At 34.9% G+C, this 24,096-nt stretch overlaps 3 protein-coding genes across 8 annotated transcripts; all 3 read right to left on the reverse strand.

Moving 5' to 3' along the window:
- Positions 1 to 244: 244 nt before the first annotated feature.
- LOC147408952 (uncharacterized) lies at positions 245 to 2,410 on the reverse strand. The gene is made up of 3 exons (XM_086459027.1): positions 1,994 to 2,410; positions 1,202 to 1,540; positions 245 to 954 (listed from the first exon to the last, which is right to left on the reverse strand). Exons 1-3 carry the CDS (start codon positions 2,288 to 2,290, stop codon positions 457 to 459), a joined length of 1,134 nt encoding a protein of 377 aa, XP_086315153.1. The 5' UTR covers positions 2,291 to 2,410; the 3' UTR covers positions 245 to 456.
- Positions 2,411 to 4,380: 1,970 nt separating this feature from the next.
- Positions 4,381 to 7,609, reverse strand: LOC147408953 (putative polyol transporter 6). Its single transcript, XM_086424028.1, has 2 exons — positions 7,417 to 7,609; positions 4,381 to 5,810 (listed from the first exon to the last, which is right to left on the reverse strand). The coding sequence occupies exons 1-2, from the start codon at positions 7,550 to 7,552 to the stop codon at positions 4,405 to 4,407; spliced, it is 1,542 nt and encodes a 513-aa protein (XP_086280154.1). The 5' UTR covers positions 7,553 to 7,609; the 3' UTR covers positions 4,381 to 4,404.
- Positions 7,610 to 14,871: 7,262 nt separating this feature from the next.
- LOC147408954 (uncharacterized) lies at positions 14,872 to 23,000 on the reverse strand. 6 transcript variants are annotated; one of them, XM_086424081.1, is made up of 7 exons: positions 22,844 to 23,000; positions 18,095 to 19,401; positions 17,934 to 18,012; positions 17,312 to 17,640; positions 16,013 to 16,111; positions 15,785 to 15,869; positions 14,872 to 15,199 (listed from the first exon to the last, which is right to left on the reverse strand). In XM_086424081.1, exons 2-7 carry the CDS (start codon positions 19,250 to 19,252, stop codon positions 15,132 to 15,134), a joined length of 1,818 nt encoding a protein of 605 aa, XP_086280207.1. In that variant the 5' UTR covers positions 19,253 to 19,401; positions 22,844 to 23,000; the 3' UTR covers positions 14,872 to 15,131. The 6 variants fall into 6 exon arrangements, with proteins under 6 accessions (XP_086280207.1, XP_086280173.1, XP_086280199.1 ...); XM_086424047.1 differs by lacking the exon at positions 14,872 to 15,199 and adding an exon at positions 22,625 to 22,700 and having other exon boundaries at positions 15,306 to 15,869; positions 22,844 to 22,935; XM_086424073.1 differs by lacking the exon at positions 14,872 to 15,199 and having other exon boundaries at positions 15,306 to 15,869; positions 17,312 to 17,634; positions 22,844 to 22,999.
- Between the last annotated feature and the right edge of the window lie 1,096 nt (positions 23,001 to 24,096).

A 24,096-nucleotide genomic window follows, 5' to 3' on the forward strand; every position in this document is an offset into this window, starting at 1 on the left:
CTCTTCCCAATAAATTATTTTCTTCAATTTGTTCAATGAGGAAAAATAGAAATTTACACAACTGCATTGATAGGCCACTTTGGTTTGGGATCAGAATCAAAATAATGAATCAAAGCACGAGAGCAGCTATATTAGTTAATGAGAGAACCCATTAGCAGAAAAACTAAACAAATAAATTATTATGCATGTTAGAAACAATTAGAGTCATTTTGATTATACTAAATTTGATCTGTTTTACTGTGAAGGTTAATGGTTCGAATCCTAATTGTTAATTTAAATGTAAATGAACTTAAAATTCACTAAAAGATAGCCCATTTCATCCAAAAAAAAGAAAAAATTTATGTCAAAAATTGTTCACTCTTTCAATTTCCTAAACACTCCTGTTTTTTTTTTTTTTTTCTCCTGCCTTAGAATTTCATTATATTGTTATCAAACCAAGAATACTCACTCATCCCATCATTTAAACTTCACTATTTGTTCATTTTTAAGGTCTGCAGGAGGTAGAAAGCAATCCATGGACAAGCCCCATATGTTAAAATCGACCTCTTCGATCATCCATGTCTCTTCCATCTTTCTCTTGTGGTTAGCTGACCCCACTCCGTATCTAAAGAGCATGACCGTAGTCTTTCCACAATGTGCAATGTTAACACCGTCGATGTATCTATAGTCCTCGATCACTGATTCCATGCTTGTCTCCCAAAAGACACTATCATCCCCCTTGGTCTTAATATTTAATAAGTGGGAGTCCTCAAACTGTATCAAGAGACCACTTCGTTGGCTGAAGTAGCCCCATACAGTGTGGTGGATGATCTCAAAGTTATCACTGCTTCGTGCCTTGAGAGAGGCTGGGCTCGCCTCGAGCTTGAGTATGAAGCAGTCTTCATTGTTGATGATCTTCTCACCAATGCACATTGCATCAGCAAATAAGTTGGCCACAGATCTCGGATCCAATCCCTAAGAATTTTCAGTGACAATAGTAGTGCTAATTAGTATTAGGGGGCACATAAAAACACAATGCACATCTTTAAAACTAAGATTGCATTTTTAGCTTTTCATCCATCAAAAGCGTTTATGGGTCACAATATCTTGTTTGATATGACATTGTCACAAAACAATTGATTTTGCAATCCTGATTCAATGCAGGGCCCTAAATGAGGCAAAATTATTAGACATGTAGTTGAATTATGTGTTAAAAAAATACCTGTAAGAATCGGCGTAAGGGTCTAGGTGGACCCCTTGAGGCGTGAGATTGTTGGGTGGAAAATTGCCTCCATGCCACCTTTCCATTGCTACCTGCACTTAATTTAGACCCGGAGACAACAAGCTCCAAGTACCACAAGTCCGGGTTCTTTTGCCAGACCACGAACCCTCCAATTTCACCATTGCCTTTCACTTTTACAACTTCATCACCCATGTGAAATTCGGATGCACTCATCTTCACCTGTCCCATAGCATACATGCTATTCACCGAATTCAATGCTTGTTGTCCTCCTGTCGCTGCTACATATTGTTGAACTATATATTTTGCCGTTGAAGCTTCCTGTTGACATCATTACCGGACACAATTTGAACAAAATTCAATGTAAATTAATTGCACGTGTGCGACGTTTGTTGTGTTAGATGTCTTGAATATAGTCTTCTAATAGATCATTAGGGATGGTACTATACATTTATAACAAAAAAAAAATTATATAAATAGCCACTTTCATGTTTGTAATGTAATTCGTTTTAGGGTGAAGGAAATCAAACACGAAACTAGATTTTTGGATTTCGGAGGCCATGGGAAGGTATCGGGAGAATCCCGATATGTAGTTTGTTTCTCAAAGAGAATGAATCATTCTCATCTCATTGTGTTCTGTATTTTTTTTTCGTTTACTTTTTATTGTTTTCGTGATTTGATTGTGTATTTTATCACTCGAAATAAAATTGGTAAACACAAGGCTATGGTGCCTAGACACGTCTCATATGCCAAGATCAAAATTGTTTTGCTTACAATGGTGTTGGATTTGATAGGACGCTTAACCGCGCCATCCAAATGTACTTGGAGAGGGAGAAGTGGAGATCCAACAACATTGAGAAGGAGCTGTAACTCAGCATTACCCCCACCAGTTTGGGGATGTGTCATCGATGGCGACCTGTTCACGGACTGAGATTTTGCCAAGGCACAGATGTTCCGCCATCGATGGACCACATTGCTGCCCATTCTAGTGAACATCTCTTCGGGGATAGGGACCTCGAGCACGGTGTCAAGGCCATCTTCTTGATCCACATTAGGCCAGAGTTTCCTCATGGAAGGGGAGATAATTGGGAGAAGAGGGAGAGAGGAAGGAGCCTTAGAAAGGCAACCTTCCCCTTTCCTCTAACCTCTTTAGACTGATTGGGGTGGAATGGAACAAACGCATTGGGTGGCATGGAAATGAGAGAGCGTGGGAACCACCTAGCTTTTAGCAGTCGTGTGGGCACGATTTTAATGCTACATATTTTATTTTTTCTAATTTAGATATACCCATCCCTGTTTTTGGGGAATATTTGAGATAGCCTATGTTGTCAAAGTGATGACATACCCCCCTTGGCCTTAATCTTCTACAGTATACTAATAAGAAAAGGACATAAATACCCTCATCTTCAACTTTTAGGGTGTGTTTGATTGTGAAAAATGGGTGCAAGTGCCACTTAGGTTAGTTGGTAAAATCTTTGGGTGATGATATTAAAGACCTGAGTTAAAATATCTCGTCAACACTATATTATTGAACTCGTTGAAAACAGACTTACCAATAAATTTATTTTAAAAAAAGTGGAAAATGGTTAGGATGAAAATAAAATTCCATTATTTTAGCATCTAGAAAAAAATAATAATAAGAGAGAGAGAGAGAGAGAGAGAGAGGGGGGGGGAGTGGGGCAAGGGAAATGGTGGGGTGGAGAAGAAAAAAGATCTAAGCTTTGATTCGATGGTGGATTTCATTTTTCCTTCTATATAGGTGGAAAAATGAAAATCAGCATTTTTGGATGAAGATGAAAATCCATTTTTCATGAAAAATGCCAATCCAATGCATTAAAAATGAGATTTTCCATGGAAAATGATAATCTCACATATTTTCTAAGCACAATCAAATGCACCATTGGTCAAAACCATTTGATTTTTCTTTCCAAAACAAGTCATCATTAACCTAAAAGTTTTATCTCCTACAACCTTCAAGACACGGTACAAATATTTCATAAAATATTGGATTTTTGGAGGAGCAATAGACATGGAATTTTGGAAAGAAAAATCAAGGATTTTTCTAAAGTGTTAAGTTAATAGACAAAAAATAATTTACCTTCCAGGTTTAAGAACTTTAAAATGATAAATTTTTATACCAAAAATCAAGGCTAGAATTGAAGGTAAGGGTATTTAGGTCATTTTTTATTAGTAAGTAATGTTTTAAAGGACTACCGCCTCTAAGTGAGGTAGGGATCAAGCCTCAAGGCTTAAGAACCATAAGGATTTTGTGAGGCGTAAGCCTCAATTTTGGCAAAAACCCCAAACCCATGGATCATTTCTTGAGACTTTTTTTTTTTTGTATTTTTTTTTTTTTTCTTTTACACAAATACTCTGCCCCTAGTCATTTATTTACCAAAGACTATTAAATAAAAGAGTTTTTTTGTTTTAAAAACATTAGTTTTGAAGAGAAATCTCAAAATCCCTCTTTTCAAATCCTATTTTCTCCCTACACTAAGATTTCTTCATGAAACTTCTAATATTTATTCAATTTCGATTCCGTTGTTTCATACAATTTTCTTACAAGGGTTTTTTAAGTATATGATGTTTGATATTTTGAGTGATGAAACATTGCTACTAATATACTAGGTTACATTGCTACGTACATTTTTATTGGTTAATGTTTATTTGATATTTAATGATTATTTACTTGTTTTATATTTTTTTATGAATTTCTTATAATTATTATATATTTTTACGAATTATTTTTTTAAAATTAATACATTATTATTTTTTAAATAATTGAGACTTATTCGTCTTAACAAACATTTAGGGGGCATCCCATCAAACATTCACCAAAATAAGTTCTTGTAACTTTATTATTAGTGGGTAGACTCATTCCTAATGTCGTCTCTAGGCCACTCATATTTCAAATGCCCCAAGAGTGAGGGATGGAATCGATTAACATTATAATAAAAAAAATTAAAAGGAAGAAATTCTTCATTTTGATTGTGAAAATACACGCAACCACTTCTTGCTTGGGATGATGGTGATTTGACCCAAGCTGGATGGCCCATGAGACATTTTGGGCTTTGCCAGGACAAATTACCAATCAAGATATGGAACCAAAAAAAAAATGTAGTTGACATAGGCCAATAAATTATAATATAAAATAAAGAAGATTCTTCAAGCATGATTAAAATGTTTTACATTTGATCAACTTTATTTCTCATCTCAATATTTTCACCATCGGTGTTCATAGACCTAGACCTCTTACAAAAGATTATCTCCATATCTTCCAATGGCCTTCCCTTAGTCTCAGGCAAGAAGAAGAAGAAGAAAAGCCAAGCCAACACAGCTAGACCTGCAAATAAAAAGAAAGCTCCACCAATGGTAATAGCTTTGTAGATTGAAATAAAGGTCATAGAGATGGTAGCATTCATAAGCCTATTAACTGCCACTCCAATACTAGCTCCTTGGGCCCTAAGCTTCAAAGGAAAGATCTCAGAACTATAGACCCATGTAATGGGCCCAAGCCCAATTGAGAAGAAGGCCACAAAGCTATAAACTGCTGCAATGCTAAGACCCAGTGCCCACAAGAGCTTCTCTTTAGAGTGCTCTACTATGGTCAAAGCAGACCCAAGTGTTGCTAGTGAGACTATCATACCACCTGTGCTTGTTAGCAAGAGTGGCCTTCTACCAACTCTGTCTAGCAAAATTGTGGCTGTCAAGATAAATGTAGTCTTAGTAAGTCCAACCCCAATAGTTGCAAGCAAGAGCTTGTGTTTGCTGACAACTCCAGCTTTCTTAAAGATTCTAGGACTATATAACACAACTGCTTCGATCCCCGTAACATGTTCGAAGAAATGAATTCCAACTGCAGCGATTAAGATCCGACGTACAGGAGGTGAAGGCCTTAGTAGTAATTCTTTCCACACACCACTTCCTTTATTATTATTGGTTACCTTAACGATGTCGTCGTTACAATTCTCATCAATCCCTGCGGCTTTCTTTATCTCTCTAAGACGAAATTCAGATTCTTCTTTAGTGTTACATACTTCCAACAAAACCTTCTTAGCGTCTCCAAGTCGGCCTTGCAACACTAACCATCTCGGAGACTCGGGCATCTTAAGAATACCAAAAGTTAACATAAGTGATGGGATTGCTGCAACGCCAAGCATCAATCGCCAACCTAGTTTAAGAGTTAACTTTGCAAAGAGATAGTTTGAAATATATCCTAGTAAGATTCCAAAGCTAATGCAAAGCTCTGGTAGAGAGGTTAAGAAGCCTCGACTCGCAGGTGAAGATATCTCAGCAGAGTAGACCGGTGCAATCATGAGAGCGTAACCAACACCGACACCAGCAATGCACCTACCAGTCATTAAGATTGCATATGTGGGGGCATAACCCATTAGAATTGCACCAATTAAGAAAATTATAGAGGCAAGAGTAATGGTGTAACGACGACCGATGTAATCAGAGACTCGCCCAGCAGTAAGAGAACCGAAGAGGGCACATATGTTTAGGATTCCTGCAAGGATTTCGACTTGAGTGTCGTTTATTATGAGATCTTCTTTTATGAAGATCATAGCTCCACTCATAACACCAGTATCTGCGATTAGAAATTATATTTTTCCAAGTTAATTCATGCTTTTTGCATCTTAGATTTTTTACATTACAAATTTACAATCCCAAATATCAAAGAAATATATTAAGAAAGAACAAATTAACTCTTAATTATATACAATCTAAACTCAAAGAGAAAGAAAGGGAGATTTTTGCTACCATCAACATATGGAAATCAAAAAAGATTATATCTGAATTTTATTTTATTTTTTGAAGGATCCTCTAAGATTTTAATGAGGAATGATTCAAGAAGTGGGTTGGGTCAATAACTCAGATTGGATTGGTCTGGGTTAGATCTTGTTTGATGAGCTTGATTGAATTATATGGGCCTGGGTTTAGAAAATATATGTGTATAGTAATAAGGTGAGATTATTGAGAGAAAATAAAATTTAAAATGAATACATTTGAAAAATTGAAGCACCACCACTTTAGGAGATAAACTAAGAGAGAAAATTTAGATGCTTTAACACATTCAGAAAATTCAAGGTCGATTAACAAGTTGAAAGTTCCAAAAGAGCATACTTAGGCCCAAAAGAGCGTAGCTTGAAAAAGAGAAGGCAAAGCAGAATTCGTTTAATCAACTGCAAATCTTTGGACTAAGACTTCAATGACAGATGATGATGATGATCCTATGGTGATGATAGCAAAAAAAGGTCGGGCCTAATGGATCAGCTAATGGGCCTAGCAATATCTAATGTTAGGCCCTATAATTGAACCTTTAAATCCATTAAGGGTCTTCTTCAACATCTTGACAAAAATATAATTTTGACTCAAAAGAGTGACAAATAACTTTTGAGTTGTCCAACTCAACTTGAATTACACAACCAAAAAGTAATAAGAAATTCATTACGGGTCCTCTTCAACATCTTGACACAAAAATATAATTGTGTATAACATGGCTCTTTTTGACTCAAAACAGTGACAACATACTTTTGAGTTGTCGAACTCAACTTGAATTACACAATCAAAAAAATAAAAAATTCAATTCAGCTTCATAAAAATAAGAGTTGTGATAATCGGACTCCCTCACGTGCCATACTCAATCGACTCTTGTAACGTGGTGTGCCAGAACCATAGGCTTTATGACTCGGGATACACAATTGCACATCTCCATAATACTGTGCAGTTGTGTATCCCAATGAAAAAATATATATGATTCTGACATACTCATGTCAAGGGAATCTATAGAGAATGCCACGTGGGTGAAGTCATATTGTCACGACTCTAAAAAAAAAAAAACCTCTCATCTTCTGTAAACGACTACTCATAAACTAAAGTATTCTATGATTTATATGTTTGTAACCTAAATCTGATTGGAACGTATCAGATTTAAGACACTTCAGGAGGTAATAAACCACCACGTTCCAATTCGAGACGTGGAGTTGACTTTGGTATCGAATATTAGGAACGTAAACCAATACTCAAAAAAAACCTAGGCCTGAGGAATGCGTCAAATTTAACTACTTAACAACTTAGGCATAATTTCCCTAGATGAATACTATATGAAACTCATGTAAGCAGACCCAAACCCCAACATGTATTACTTTGAGACTTTCGATACAAACCAATTGAAAGAGAGAGAGAGAGATTACCATAACCAAATATAATGGAGATCATTGAAGCAACTATAGCACAAGCAAAAGAATACTTATTAATCGTATTTGTTTCCATCATCATCTCTTCTTTATCCTCCATATCTCTCTCTCTGCCTTTATTGTCTCTCTCCATCTCGATATCTCTCTCCTTCTTCAGCAAAACCAAAATATAAGTTCTGGATAAAGAACATATGTATATATAAATAGATAGACGGATATATAGATAAATATATATTTAAGAGATTGTCGACGTGTATACTTCGTGGTATACTGTTTCAACTACACCTACGATTAAGGCGGCTTGATTTTTTTTTCAATGTCTCGCTACCACTACTCTTACGAGTCCCATTGCACCAAAATAGGGAGTGATCATCATCCTTTCCTATTTATGTTTGACCACTCCTTTGTGGGCCCAAACTATTTCAAACCCTTCGATTCTTGAAACCAATCATGCTCCATGTAACTAACCTCAATCTAAATATTTATGTCACAACTCACACCAACTAGGATGGGCCAGAAATCCATGGGATCAACTGGCATTGTTGGAGACACCCTTTCCCATCAAATGGGGTAGTGAGAATTCTTAGCCTTAAGTGGAAATTATTTCTATATTTATATATTTATATTTATATTTTGTGATCTGATGGTGATTATTAGGAGGATTTGCGAGAAAATTGGTCGTGGGGATAAGAATCAATGACAAGTAAGAAATCAAAAATACCGGATAATTTGCAAGGACAGATCTTAAGACATATGATGTCAAATTTAATAGGAAAATGCTGAAGTAACATTGAAATTGATATCGTTTGAGACATTCCTGACGTGGATGTGTTTATAAAACCATAGATGCTTCTCAGCTTTTCATCGAGATACGATTGAGAAACATCTATGGTTCTGTGCACACTAATATCTCATACGATGTAAATTTCAGTGTTACTACAGCACGACTCAATTTAATAATTGTTCAAATCAATCAAATATTTGATCGATTGACAGGAATCCAAAATCTCGCATTCCTTGAAAAGCAGGGATTTAGTAGAAAGGTGCCATGTGGTTTTATTTAACCATATATTTTTTTCAACTGTTTCTCTCTTTACTAGTGAAACAGGATAAAGAAAGAACGTGTAAGTATAGGCTTACTAGCTTAATAAGATTTCAAATCTTACTAAGGGTGAGCTCACCTTGTGCCATCCCATACATGATGTGATGTTATTTAAATGTGAAAGAAGAAATTTTATAAACTTAAATATTAATGAAGAAAAAAAATGCTACTTTTCACCGTTAAATTCTAATTTTGAGAGTTCAATGGGAATTCAATGGCCCTTTATGTCAAAACCTTGGTTCAAGGAAGCTCAAAAAAATTATTTTTTGAATTCAGTCTTTTAAAATCTGATTTTTTTTTTTCACGAAGAAATCTAAAGGGTTGTGACGTAGGATTTTTAATTTGGTGATTTATTTGAATTCAAAGACCCTTACTAAGATATGGAATCTTATTAAGTTAGTAAAGAAAATGTTCCTAAAATTAAAATCTACGTCCGGTGAGAAACACATCAAACATAAAATCAGGGGCGGAACTGTTAAGGAGGCATTGGGGGCAATTGCCCCCACTCAACTTTTTTGGGCATTTTAGATACCTTTGAATTTATGCTTAAATTTGAGATACCCCTACATTTTGAACTACTGACATGCCCATTTGACATTAATGTACCCCTATTCCCTCATCTTCCTCCAGTTTTTGCCCCCTCCCCCTCCAATTAATTATAAGTTTGCCCTTACTAAAATAAAATCCTAGCTCCGCCCTGATTAAGTCTTACAAAGGACCGTTTTGCTCATATGGATTACCACATTGTTACTCCTGTTAAGGGCCGATTTGGATACAAATAAAAAGTAGAAAGTAACTTTATGAAAAATACTTTTTTAAATAAAAAAAGTATGTTTAGGAAAAGTGTTTGATTTCTCTTTGTAAAGAGGAAGATAAAACAGGGGAGCAAAAGAACCCACCCTGAATCTCTTACTTCAATTTGGTCCTCCATGAATAGTTGGTTCACTCCAACTCTTCTCATAATCTTCTTAAACCTCATGATTCGCACAATCACCATTACTTCTGGAACCCAAAAACACGACCACCAATAACAACCCCAGCTCGCTCAAGCTCATCCATCTTACAATGCTTTTAAATCCATCAATCTCTTTCGGTATAGATCCCAGGAATGACACCATTTTCCATAATATTCCAATCACCAAATCTACGAGACACTCAACAGACACTAGAACCCACCATTGATCAAAACCTAGTTTCAATTCCAAAAGATCATGTCACGAGGAAAAAATTCGAGGCGAAAACAATGAATCTGCTACATAAGATGAAGAGGTGGTCAAGTTCATAAAATTTGGATTTTGGGCATTTTGAGGAAGAAAAGATGTTTGAGCGTCGATGTTTGTTTATAAGATAGGGGAAGAGTAAGGCGAGTGAGTTGGAGACATGTGTATCTTTTAAAAGCTCAATGAGGAGATAATTCGAATCAAATCAGTTTTATTTTTTACTTTTGAAAGTAGAAAGTAATTTTTTTTCATTTTTTACAAAGTTAGAAATTTTGCTTCTACGAAAATTGATTTTTTAAACAAACGTTTTATTTTTTTAATTAAAATTTGAAAGTAAAATAATTATTTTTTTCAATTGTATCCAAACATGATCTAACTCTATCTAAAGTTATATCCCAATTCATATTCTTGTGTTGTCTTCCTCTTGTTAGGAAGTTGAGGCGCAATCATGGTTTCAAAACTCATCGAGATGGAAACATATCACCCAAGTTGTCTCGGTATCAAGCATGGACGAGACGGACGAACAAGTCACTTTTTCAAACGAGATTTAAAATCCCACATTCATTTTTTAACAAAATGTCTCAAACGTATTGGAAAACTCGTTCAAGACGACTTGGTCTATAGCATGGACGAGACGAGACGCAAAACCGAGTTTCAAAACCATGGGAACAATTGGGTTGTTCACGCAACTAAGGATCTTGATTGCCTTCCACTTTCTTAATAGGAAATATATACGAAAGGCGTTCTCTTTATTATCTCAAAATAAATTTAATTTTTGTTCCTGCATTTTTTCCTTCATAGTAAAATACAAAATGATTGATAGGAGTCTTATTTTAAGAAGAAAAAAAAAATTATATATATATAATGATATTTTTTGCCTTTAAGACCTCAAGATTTGTTTAATATATTGGTCAATACAAGACCGAGGTGAAACATTCACTCCAAAAAGTAGAATGTTTCAAGAATAATTGGAAAATTGTCGGATTGTTTCAAAATATTTAGATCAAGATAATATCACATATGATTGAAACACTATTTCAAGTCGAGATTTTAAACCTTTCTCCTTGGTGATATGATCCCCCTAATTTATATTTTTTTATTGCAATACAATTATTTAAGTCAAAATAGATTTTGAAAGAGATTCTCAACTTGAATTTGTATCAATTGCACTATATTAACCTTTATTGATTGCTTGTTTATTATCATGGGGTCTTTGATTATAATGGATTTTGATTTGAAAGCTACACCTATTAATTATTTCTCATGCTTGTCACGTGTCGGGATGATGTCACATTTCATCTTATCATTCTAATATTCTTCAATTTGGTCGGGGTTTGCACATACATCCAATGTGCAATTCATATGACCGTTTGGAAAAACTTCTCTATTATCATTTTCTCCTAGACACCTTTATATATCTGAATGAATCAATCTGTGTGACTTTCTTGTACTCTCTATGTATATAATATCAAGGAGGGATTTAGTCAAGTGTAGTGTCCCATTCTTAACCATGCTCAGGTGGCACCCCAATTTATGCCACGTGGCATTTTGGGGAATGTACTGACCATATAGATATGTGGTCCCCTAGGTGAACCTACATACCAAAGATCGTAGTGTTTGATAAATAGTATCCACTAGATCTAATCTCTTGAAAAAGAATTTAAATCTAACAATTGGAAATCAGTCTTAAGATAATTTTATTTTCAATGAATGCACATCACCAATCAAATTGATTTTTTTTGTGTAGATTCACCAAAAGATGGACCACATATCCATAGGGCTAGTGGATTACAAAAAATGCCACATAACATAAATTAAGGTGCCACTTGACCTTGGTTAGGAGTGGGACTAGTGATTTTTTTTTGCTCACAACCCAACATCTATTTGACATATGGGGTGAATGACATCAATAATAGAGAGAAAGTCTCTCTCTTACCTATCTAATTATTATTATTATTATTTTATTTTTTTATAAGATTTCAAATCTTAAAAAAAGTCGTTGGACTCACATTGACAATCCAACAACATAGTCTCCTAAATTTTATAAAAATATTTATATTCAAAAAAAAAAAATTAATAAAATTAATTTTCAAATTTGACCCAAGATGTCGAAAATGGATGGTTACATAATATCAAAATTTAAAAATAAAATCCAATAATAAAAAATAATTATTTTTTAATGTTTTTTTTTAAATTGATATAATTTTGTTATCTATATCCCCCCATTGCATTGTATTACGTTTGTTAAAAGTTTAGAATAGAAAAAAAAAAAAAAAAAATCTACGGCTCGACGGAGAAACTTTCTCTCTCATTGCTGATGTCATTTGTTATATATGTCAAACGCGTGTTTGACTATGAGCAAAAAAATCACTCGAACGGGACACCCGACTGGATCCCTACTCCATAATATCTCGTCGTTCTCGAACAGTTCTCAATGTCTACTCTTGCTATTAAGTCAAATTACAAGTGTGGTAAGATAAGGAGTTGGACGTGTAATTACTGTTGACATGACACGTTTGTTTCCTACATTGAATTCGATTGTTGACCTGTCTTGTCCATTATATGCAGTTACATCAAAGACATCTCTTATATGTCCCACCGTGATAAATACAGCCTTGAAATATTCGAAGATAGATTTACTTGGCAGACCTAACTCTCGTACATTTATTAAATAAATATAAAGAAATAAAACTTTCTTTTGGAGCTCTGATATTTTCCAGCGAACCCAGTTTATGAAACTTGTTACCTACCAAATCTTACCTTATCAAATTTGTTATTAAGCAGACCTTGATTGGGGATGGACTCCAATGTCAAAGGGTTATAAAAGGTAAAATTTTAAGAATTTTAAATATATATATATATATATGTATTAATTTTCACCCTTGAATTTTAGTTTTATAAGAATTTTTGTTTTCTAAGTAAAAATAAGTGTGCCAATAGAATCTCTCAAAAGTTATCATAAAGAAGGGTGGATGTGCTTAAAAATTATCAACAAAAAAATGAAGTAAAATACAGTCGAAGTGTCTAAACTAATGCCTAAACAAGGCAGACAACCAATGTATATGAGTATGTTAAGTTTGGAGTGGACCATCCAACTTGAATTTTAAAGAAAGGGTAAGAAATAAATTTATTCTAATTTATATATTACCTTTGATTTTTCACAAATGTTTTTTAAAAGCTAGCATTTATTTTGTAATCCTATGTGCAAAACAGGATAACATTGTCATTATTCATTGGTATTTTAGTAAATAAATATTTTGAGATTTTTGATATTTAAAAAAATGTTATTGCATATACAATTTCATCGATGCTTTTTGCAGTAAAGATAAAATAATAAATAATTTTTTTAAAAGATATTTATGAAAAATCAAGGATTGTGGAACTTGCGAATGTCCCATGAATTCTTTCACATTAGCATAAGAACATACAATAACAAGAAGAGTTTGACTAACCTTGCTGTTAGTTAGGATTCCACCCTTATTAAGGGTCCTTGGGCTCATCTTGTAGCATCCAAAAACATGATCTGATGCTTTAAGATTGTAGAGGACAAAATTCTATGAACCTTGAAAAATAAAATTTTCAAAAAACAAAGTTATTTTTCACCTTTGAATTTTAATTATAAATTTGGGAGTTAAGTGAAAGTTCGATCTGTCCATTTCAAAACCTTGGATCAAACTCAAAAGAAATTGTTTTTTGAAAAAAAAAAATGGATCTAAGTTTTTTCCATGAAATCTAGAGGATTGTAATGTTGGATTGCTAATGTAGTACCATTTAAGCAAAACGACCCTTAGTAATGCATAAAATCTTATTAAGGAAAATGTTTCTTTAAAAAAAAAATTAATTTACAAAAGAAAAATAAACATAAATTATATACACACACACACACACACACACACAAAAACTTGAAATATATAAAGATGCATAATCAACAAGGTAAATGATAACAAACGAGTGTGGTTTGTGTGGTATTGCATGTACCCAAGGGATTTGAGCAAGATATGGTTCTCTAAGAGACAGTTGCCTCGCCCCTGCTTGGGCCTATGGGTCCATAACCCCATCATAGAAAAAAATAGTGAATGTTATAATTAGATATAAAATCATCTATTTTTAAATTAGGGATTAAAGATGTGGATCTTGAAAATGCTTGTTGACATAAAAGAAAAAATTAGACTATTCAAGAAAGTCAAGAGTTGGTAAACAATATACATCATGGAATTGATCAGCATCATTGTCAAAGCTTGTTTGTAAAGATAAGAACTACCAACCATAGTTTTTGAAAAAAAATCGTGTTTTAATTGTATCTTGCATCTCTGCCGATTAAAAAACATGATTTTTTTCCTTTGTGACAAAAAATGCCCTTTTTTTCCTCTTTTTGATTTTTTCACAAGAAAAAAAAATTAAACACTGTCTTGATTTTTCAATGTGGGATTTGATACATAATAGAATTTTGTGATTCATAAATGTAAAAATACAGGATTTGCTGATAACTTGATTTTATGAATTTTCATTAGATAAATATATTTTCCATAACTTTTAACAGATATATTTTTTTATCTTTTATTTTTATCGTTTTCTTCATTTTTTTTCCCATTTATAATGTTTTTTCTAAAATTTTCCCTTACTGATTTAAGTCCGTACTCCAACTTTATCACTATGCTACCAACAACTAGACAAAAAGACCCATTTGAAGATTTAATATTCCCCAGGATTTGCTTTGGAATTTTCTTACTTCAGCTTAAAAATGGAGGGCCATGAAAGCCTCCTTCCAAGGGTGAGCCATCAGTGAGATTATTCTGGAATAGCTAGAATCTTATCATCAAGTCTGAAAGATTCTTCTATTGAAAGAGAAAATTCTCAAATAAAAATGAAAGTACTATGACAGTTCACAATTTCACATTTCCATGTTGAATATTTAAATCAAAATTTCAAATTAATCAAAATCAAATTAAAATCTAAAGTTTTATTCCCTCAAACCAAAAAACATAAAGAGATAAATAGAAATATGGATGAAAATAATAATAATAAAGTAAAGAAAAAGAAGAAAAGTCAGATATAGGTGACGTAACATACTTTGGAAGAATTTTTTGTTTTTTTTTTTAAATTAAGGGGTAATTAAAGTAAGGTTCCCTTAGAGTTGTCAGAATTTCAAGGGAGTTCCTATAATAAAAATGCAACAGTCAGGTCTGTCTGGTAAATCTCTCTTTTTAGAATTCTCATTGACCAAGGCATTGATCTTTTGAAAGGGAAACAACCTTTCCGCAAAGTTTGACGCTTCATTTGACATCCTTACCCCAAGACAAGGCTCAAGATGTAAGCGTCCAATGCCTTTGAGAACATTGTATCCGATACTCTTACACATACACCCTAGCACACATAATCAATTTGTGTACTTATCTTCTCCAAAATTGGCCCCACATTCTCTCCAATTTCATTTTCATCATTGTTGAAGCAATTATATCTGCTAATATCAATTAAAAAAAGAATAGATTATATTAGATATTATGTGAGATTGATAGATCTTCTAACTGAAATGCAATACTCAAAAGTTCATGCAAGGACAGATTGAATATAAAAGTTAAAAAAAAAGACACCAATAAGAACAATGTAAGCTTCTTTCTTTTTTCTATTGTTGAAGTAAATACATTCATCTATTGTGATATACACAACATAAGTTACCACTGTTTCCCTCTACATGCTTGGCCCAACTGGTACAAAACAAGCTAAACCGAATCAATACGATTAAATTAAAGGAACACGGGAGAAAGAATGCCTGAAAGAACCACCAAAAATCCAAAAATTTGGTCACACACCCTAATGGCATAGTTAATGTTGAAATGATTTATATTGGTTTGTGACTCTTCAACAACAATTAACTTAGTTCTGCATGGCTATCTGAGCATATTCAAGATCAAGAGAGAATAATAATGTACAGAGCTTATGCATCAGTTCTTGTTAGCATGCAGTTTTTGGTCATCCTTATCATTTTCAGGGACCAAAAGAGATGTCAGACTCTCTTCAAAAACCTTGACATGACAGAGCATACCACCAGCTTCATCTGCAAATTTTATCTTCTTCTCCTTGTGGACACCATGACCAGATGCAGTAGCAGTCTTCCTTTTTGTCGATTTCTGTGATCAACGAAATTGTTACTGAAATCAGATCACATCAAAACTGGCTAAAACCCAAAAATAAGCTGTTCTTTTTTCTTTTTTTTCATTTGTAATTAAACACCAAATCCTTTCTTTCAAAATGGATAAGATGAGAGACAAACCATAATTTTACAGAAACGATTGCAGTCCCTTGCCATCATGGAAAGCCACTTTTTTGTAGTCTCTTCAACTGCAGCAGCATTCTCAACAGCCATTCCAATCTGTTGCACGTAAAGAGATTACACAAAATATACAATGCAAGTATAATTGTACATATGCAAGAATTCAGGATAATGCATGTCTACCAAGTGTGTTTAAATGCCTCATCAGTTCTTAAATTTCATATAAAGGGAAGAATGACTACACACGCAAACCCACCGCCTCCCAGCCCACACCCACCCACCCACAGTAACCCACACCCATTCCACTACCCCACCCCCATCCCACAAACAAACACGCGCACATATTCACACACCCACACAACATACTCGCATACAATTCTATGCACTTGGGGCTTGTTTCAGGGTTTTCGATAATTTGTGAGAAACAGATTCCTTTCTTCCATAGGAAAAATGCCTTAAGGGCCTTGTTTTAGATTTTCTGTTCAATTTCCAACTTTCCTTTGACTTTTTTTCTTATTGAATTATGACCTTGGTCGCATATGTTTTCGGTTGCTTCGAAGTTGTTTTTTTTCGGTATTTGAGTTGTTGATTTTTTTTTAGTTTGTTAATGCTTACAATGTTAAATTGTAAATTGATTGCGGTTACCACTTTCTTGTTTTATTTGAGAAGATTTTTATATGTATGTATTTAAAAATTGGAGTGAGGCTCAAATTTCAAGGCTCCGATTAGTGAAGCGCCTCCACTCACACCTTAGCATTTAAAAGCACTACATCCAATCATCAAAAAGATAAGAACCAGTCATTAAGAATGAAGCTTAAAAGAAGTTGAGAAATATCTGGCACATCTAGTCCAACTTCAACTAGAAAATGGAAGATTAAAAAACCCAGACTTCGAATGTTACGAAAACTCCAAGCCAGTGGTGGATTTGGGTCCTTAGAGTTGGCCTCTTCGTGAAGGGATAAGAAGAGGTTCCAAGAATAGATTATGTATCAAGGATCTTTTCCGCAGTAAGAGAATAGTTTTATTAAGAAAAATCAATGAAAAGGAATCTTGCCAAGAAAAAAAAGAGCAAAGAGCCAGGGAATATAGAGTTGCTATCGTACAAAAGGATTTCTATTTACACCACTGAATCAATGAATGAGCTATATATCATCGGCATTGAAATACAAATTTTTTGCCAGCACTCACAAATTAAAATATAAACCATTCAATGAACTTGATACAACATTTGATCGAGTATTAAATTAGTAATTTATAAATGTCATACCCAGTGCATATATGTATATAATTATTGCATACCTCATCAATATTATATTTAGGAGTAGATGAGCATGCATCAGAGCACAAAGTTCCTTCAACAATATTCTTCATGGAGTTCAATTCTTGCATGAGCTTCATTGCAAGGGACTCAATGTCATGCATCTGCCGCTGTGAGAATGCAATGGCCTTTTGGGCATGAGCGTGAATAGATGTGCTCTCGGTGCCATCATGTCGTAAAACAAAAGAAACATGGGGCACCTTGAGAATGCCTTTGGGAACCAATTGTGGAGATCCCTTCTTATCAATCTTCGGTTTCTTAATGACTAGCTCTGGACTTGTTGGAACTTTGGCTCCTTCAAGACCTGACCCTACCAACGAAGCCTTATTCTTAGTATGTTTCTTAAGGTAAAGCCTCACCCTAAACAGCATAAATATCAAAACCTCAACTGAAATAATGAAACATGAAATATGAATGGCCACAAGAGTGTTTTGTATCCAAATGGCCACAAAAGTTCAACCATTTGCATGTCATGGATCGATCCATAGATGCCCATGCATGATGTATATTATATAGCATGAAGAAAGGGCCACATGTAATGTACCACATGAATAACATGTAAATATCCATTAAAAGATGTCGAGAAATTCTTTTTTGACTTACCAAAATGTTCTACATTGTCATATAACTCATTGGCATCCACTGCTTGACAAAGCTTCTCCTGAGAAATTGGTGACATGACCTGAAATGAATTTAATAATAAATCACTCCAAGGAGATAGAAATGCAAGCGAAATTGACATTAACCAGAATATTAAACCATACCTTTCTGGTTGAAAAGAGCCTCTGAGGAGGACGTTCTGGCTGCACACTATGGTGATTCTCTAGCACTTCCATGGCTGTGAGCTTATTGCCTGCATCATCAGGACAGGTCCCTGAGTAGCCGTTTACTGCTACATCTACACCAGTAGAAAATGGTCCATCAAGGGAAGGAAATGAGTGCTTCTCCGTGGCAATAGGTGAACCATCAAAACTAAAATCACCAGCATTGTGAGGATCAAAGCATGGATAAGACTCCCGACAAAAGAGATACAGACTTTCAGAGTTGCTGATAAAATTGTCCTTGGGATTGGGAGGCATATCCTCCTTACTTTCACCTTCAACTTCCATATCAGAATCACATCTATCACCACTGTTTATAAGCTCCATGCATTGGAAGTTATCATTGATGGCTATATCAGGCAGTTGGGTCACTGAATTGCTATCCATCTGGCATGATATCTCAAAAAACTGTGTGTCGCGTACAGGAAGAGATATAGGCTCACCAAGCTCCAAACAGTCAAATGAGACTTCATTAACAACACAATTTGGCAATTCTTTAGTGAAAGAAGTTGATTCCTCAATCTCTATATCACCTCCATTAACTCTCTTAGGCACTTCGTCAGACAACTCTCTAAAACAATCCATTTTAACATGAGACTCCAGGGTGGAAACATTAGTAACACAGGTCACATTTTGGCAATCTGAGGAATCAGATTCTGAAATCTCAACCTTGATATTTTTCAGTGAATCTTGAGTAGCACTCAGAATCTGTTCAGTTACGGCTTCTCCTGAAATTGCATATTTGGAAGATGAAGACACATGTTTCCTGATGCACTTTTGTTTAGCCCTCGATTTATTTGACAACTTAAGTTTCCAAATACTGAGAGGCTTTTCAAAGTCAGATTCATCTTCCTTCGGTTTCACATCAACATAACCCTCTTTGTTAGAGACATCATCAAGATGGAAGCAAGTCTCGCTGTAAAGCAGGTCACTAGATCTTGTAAGTTTCTTTTTCTTTGTTTGGCACCTCTCGTGTAGCTCTTTCAAGGTCATATCACACACGATAAAGTCGACAAAGTCACTTTTTCTTTTTCTATCAACAACATCCTCATTTATTTCACAAGTTTTGGGTTCACTTTTGACCATTCTTCTTCCAATCATGGACAGAAATGGCGTCCCAATCTTGACAATACCACAGCCAAATAAAGAACCAATGGAAAACCTTCTTGTTGCTGAAGAAATGAATGGGAACTTATGTTTCTTTAATCTTCAAATTTGTAATATAGCTTTTATCCTCTTGAACCTAAATGCTGATCATCCATGAGAATATACATTAAGCATTTATTACAACCAAACCAACTTTAATAGCTAGAATAAAATGCAAGTAGCTGAAATACATTAGTTCCTGTGATGAAATATACAACATAATTCTTCTGGTTATCATGTGGAGCAAAGAATAGAGAGTCATCAAAATGGACAAAGGCCTTAAATTGCAGCAAAGAGTGATTTTACTTGTGGAAAAGAAACCAACAAACATTTGGCTAGGTTTCAGCTGAACGTATGGGCTTAGTAGACAAGATGAGCGTGGCTATTTTAGGTAGGAAGCAAGGTCTATGGTTAGGTAGAATTATGATGCAAAGTGGAAGATCGGGTTAGGGGATATGGGTAGAACATACGGGTTATTAGATGATTACAAGATTAAATTTACGGGTCTGGTAAAAGAATGAATTAACAGAATATAAAGCCAAAAGAACAAAAGGCGAAGAAGAAAGAGGCAAGGAGAAGGATACATAGGAATAGACAGAATGAGATGCATTGTATGAAGGTGCATGAGATACATTGCATCATTGTCAAGGTATCTCTCCGCAAATGGAAGGTTGTGATGGAGATTGATATATTTAGAATATATCAATTAGTATTTTCTATATTAGGAATGATTGTTAAGTAAGATATATATAAATTTATATATTAGGCGTGATTTATGTTAATTTGAATTTTTTAATCTTTATAAATACCCTATTAGAGTTCATGTAATGATCATCCAAGAATTTTCGATAAAATCATTTTTCTTCAAATATTACACATGCAGCAGCTATCTTAGCAATCAAACATACAACAAAAAAACAATTCACTAACTTCATAAATAAATAAAGGCATAAATGCAGGTATTTATACAAAGTTGGAGACCAACCTCCTAATTGATCATACTTACTAAAATTTGAAATAAATACTTACTTGGGACTCTTAAAACTTATACTGGCATGATTTTCCTAAATCTAAAGTCGACCCCGGGATAAAAACCACCCTAAATGAGAATTTTGAATCAGTGCAAGTATCATCTAAGAAATTGTTTAAAATATAAAATAATAATAGTAATTTATCTAAACTATAGGTTTTCATCTCAAAGGGAGCCCTAAATTGTTCATCGTATGACCCACATGTTGAGGGGGACCCACATGTTGAGGGGGCTAAACCCACTTTGTTGCGGATTGATCTCTCTTAAGATTCTTAATGCCCGTTATTTGTTCTGTGGAGACTATTTTTGTCCCCACCCGAGACTAAGACATGTTGGGCTTTGTGGAGCCTAGTTATATTTTGATCCGGTTGACGACCCGACCCGACTCGAATAATGTTTGCGTGGTATTTTGATGGGATATTTTCTGAGGCTTAATCCATGGAGTGGAGGCTTGGGCCGATAGGCCCAAGCCGAAGCGCTCATGGATAAGCCTCTTGGGGGACCAAGGGGCAACGCCCCCGGGAAAAATTTTTGGGGCCTGTTTTGTAACCCATTGTGTATCTTGTACGCAGTATATAAAAGCCGTTTTTGGTGATTAGGGTTTTTTAAGGTTTTGGTTGTCGTCTTTGAGACTAGAGCCGCACTTTTGTAATTCTTCTCGAAATAGTGAAATCTCTACAACTCCGTGGACGTAGGCAAATTGCCGACCACGTAAATACGTCTTGTGCGTGTGATTGTTTTCTTTTTCGACGTGTGTGTTTTTCTCTATTTCTTGTTTCTCACAGGTTTGGAATTTCGGGTTGAATTCCTTACAAGACATGTGTCTGGAAGACTGGTGATCATCTGCACAACACACAGAGCCCGATATTTGCATATTTCATTTTTTTTTCCTTCCAAAAGATTGTTTCACATCTTCGGATTTCGGTATATAACGATCATAGTGAAAAAGATGGTGTTCAGTCATGCCATCATCAAAGAGAAGGTGTCCAATTAGGAAGCACATGACCAATCAACACAAAAAAATCGTGTTTACGAATGGGATAACCCCAACCCAAGTCACAAAATGAGTCTTCATCCAATATATTCCAATCAAACCCCATGTGACTAAACGTTCTTAAATCCGTCTGAAGCTCGGATATTCACCCAACACAACCTAGTTGGATCCCGGGCAATTGAGCTATGTATTCACCCAGTCTCAGCTTAGATCCACATTCAACTCGGTACAAGAATGTCTAGCATAATAAGACAAGGAATTTGATGAGATCTTCTGAACTTTCCCTCCTGCCAAATCAACGCATTTAATGTGATATCTTATAGTATTTATCAAACCTCTTAAAAAAACATTTTCTAACTAAGCTACCCCAAAATAGTGATATCTCACCAACCCTACATTAAATACCCTAAGACATTACTAATCCAACACAAGTGGTAGCATTAATGAAGCGTTGGCACAATCTCCAAGGGCAGATTCAGCAGTCCCCAACCAACTAGCATGCAATGTGGACTTATGTGGTGATCCCTATCCCTGAAAACTCAGCTATAAAAACCCCTCTCAAAGACTAAAGAGGGGTTCAGTACCTGAATTCACCTTCATACTTATTCATTCACTCTCCCTCTGCAACTCAGGGAATCATTCATCTTCTTCTTCCTTACACACTCCTTATTTTTTCTTCTTTTGTTCCTAACTTCATAATTAGAGACTCATTGGCAAGCACAACACCGGTGCCTCCACCTTCTCTCCTTCTCATCTTCTCCAGTTGGAATGACACCCACGGAGTATGGAAGTGAAGCAGCCTCAGAAGTCTCCAGCTGTTGGATCAAGGAGGAATTCATCATCAAATGAGCGTACTGATCTCGAGGAGTTGAAGCCATAAAAAAAAACTCCACACGCTTTTTTTTTTTTGTTGGAACCAGATAGCCACACAATATTCTTTGGATCCAACTGAAATTCTCTCTCTCTCCCACTATGGAAACAAGAAAAAGCAAAATCCCTATCCTACTTCTAAATATTCCCACTAAATGTAACTTTTGAGCTTACCAACCAACCAGGTAAACGCCATCAATCTCTAATGCACACATGTAGTTGAAATTGCTGAATTAAATGAGGGGTGCATCTAGAAGGATTTGAATAGATGGTAAAGAGATCGTCCCAGAAAAACCCTAGTCCCCCGGATTAGAAATCCAAGATGGCCTCGGATATGAAAATGGAGAGATGGGATTTTGCAAGGGGATATAAAAAAATTAGAAGAAAAAAAAATTGAAGCCCTAATTACAACAATAAGCAATTGGGATCGTACCATATTGATTTTAAAAACAAAACCCTGGTCGAAATTAGCAAACATACCCTGGTGCGAGCGTTACCCTATATATAATCTGTAAAAGATCTGATCTTTAAAATGAAAGAGCGACGAAATTACCTAAACTAGAACATTAAGATCTGAGCTTCGAAAGAACAGTAAGAGAATTCAAAAATATCTCCAATCAAAAGTTCGAACTCAACAGAGCATAAAACTTACCTGTTCGAGAGTGTTCAAAACTTGTCTCGTTCTGCAAATCTGAACCAGGGAGAGAGATGCGAGGGAAGACTGAAGAGATCTCGCGCCAAGTGCTTTGGCGGGAAGGCGATAGAATTCAGAAATGCGGGAAGTTTTTACTCTGTCTGAACTTGATTTTGCCCTTATTTTTCACACGTGTTTAATGCCTGTGAGAATGGATGACCACGTGATGGTGTCCTAGCTTCTTTTACCGTAGATTACAAGGTCACATAACCGTAGATGCTTTTTAATCGTATCTCGACGAAAGATGCTATCACATCAATACAGTGAGAATCACAGTGAAAAACAAAATCCCCCGATTTTCCCAAATTTTGACATCTTTTACTTCCACGCCCACCCTTATTTATAACACACCACTTATGAAATTAAATACAACTCCCGAGTCAAAATAAAAATACATCTAGTAGCTCCATCTCCTAGATTCTTCTTCTTTGATTTCTTTAGGGGAAAAAACATTAAAAAGGAGGGGGAACAAGGGAAAAAATATTGAGAGCTTAAGAAAGATGCTTGATAGGGAGGAGGTGATGGAAGTTCGAAGAGCATCCCATGACAAATGGTGGCCTGGGGACGATCTAATGAACAATTATTTTAGATAGAGTGTGTGGGATCATTGGATTAACAAACAATGATATCTTCATTTGCTCGTGTGCCCTTCACCCCTGTGTTTGTCAAATCAAATTTGATGTGTAAAAATTGAGAGACCCGTGAAATAAGCAAGTGATTTTCAAGAAGATGGCTTCTATTAGTGATTTTCAACAAGAGAAATGTTGGAAAGAATAAAACAAAAAGAAAATCACCGTAAATACATGCAACTCATGGCAAATTTTTAATTATAGGACACTGTTCATTTTAATTCCCAAAACATGTTTTTCAATGAAATCGTCACTCTTATAATCAACGATATCATAGGTAATTTTAAAGTGAATTTTATAATCAACAATCTCGGTGATAAATTGCTAGTGAGATTACTAGTAATGTTAAAGTCAAATTCCCTTGATATTTTTAACAATGGATTCACCAGTAATTTTTCAACGATATTAGTGATTATAAAAGGGACAAACTCACTAGAAAATATGTATTGGGAATTAAAATGAATAGTATACTAAATTCGGAAATTTTCATATTTTATGCATTGAATGGTGATTTACCCTAAAAGAAAGAAAAAATAAATTAATTGATAGTGGAATCTCTTATTCTTTTCAAGTTAAAGTCAA

The sequence above is a fragment of the Akebia trifoliata genome, chromosome 2 (assembly GCF_017979445.1).
Source record: "Akebia trifoliata isolate Shusen 1 chromosome 2, ASM1797944v1, whole genome shotgun sequence".
NCBI lineage: Eukaryota > Viridiplantae > Streptophyta > Magnoliopsida > Ranunculales > Lardizabalaceae > Akebia > Akebia trifoliata.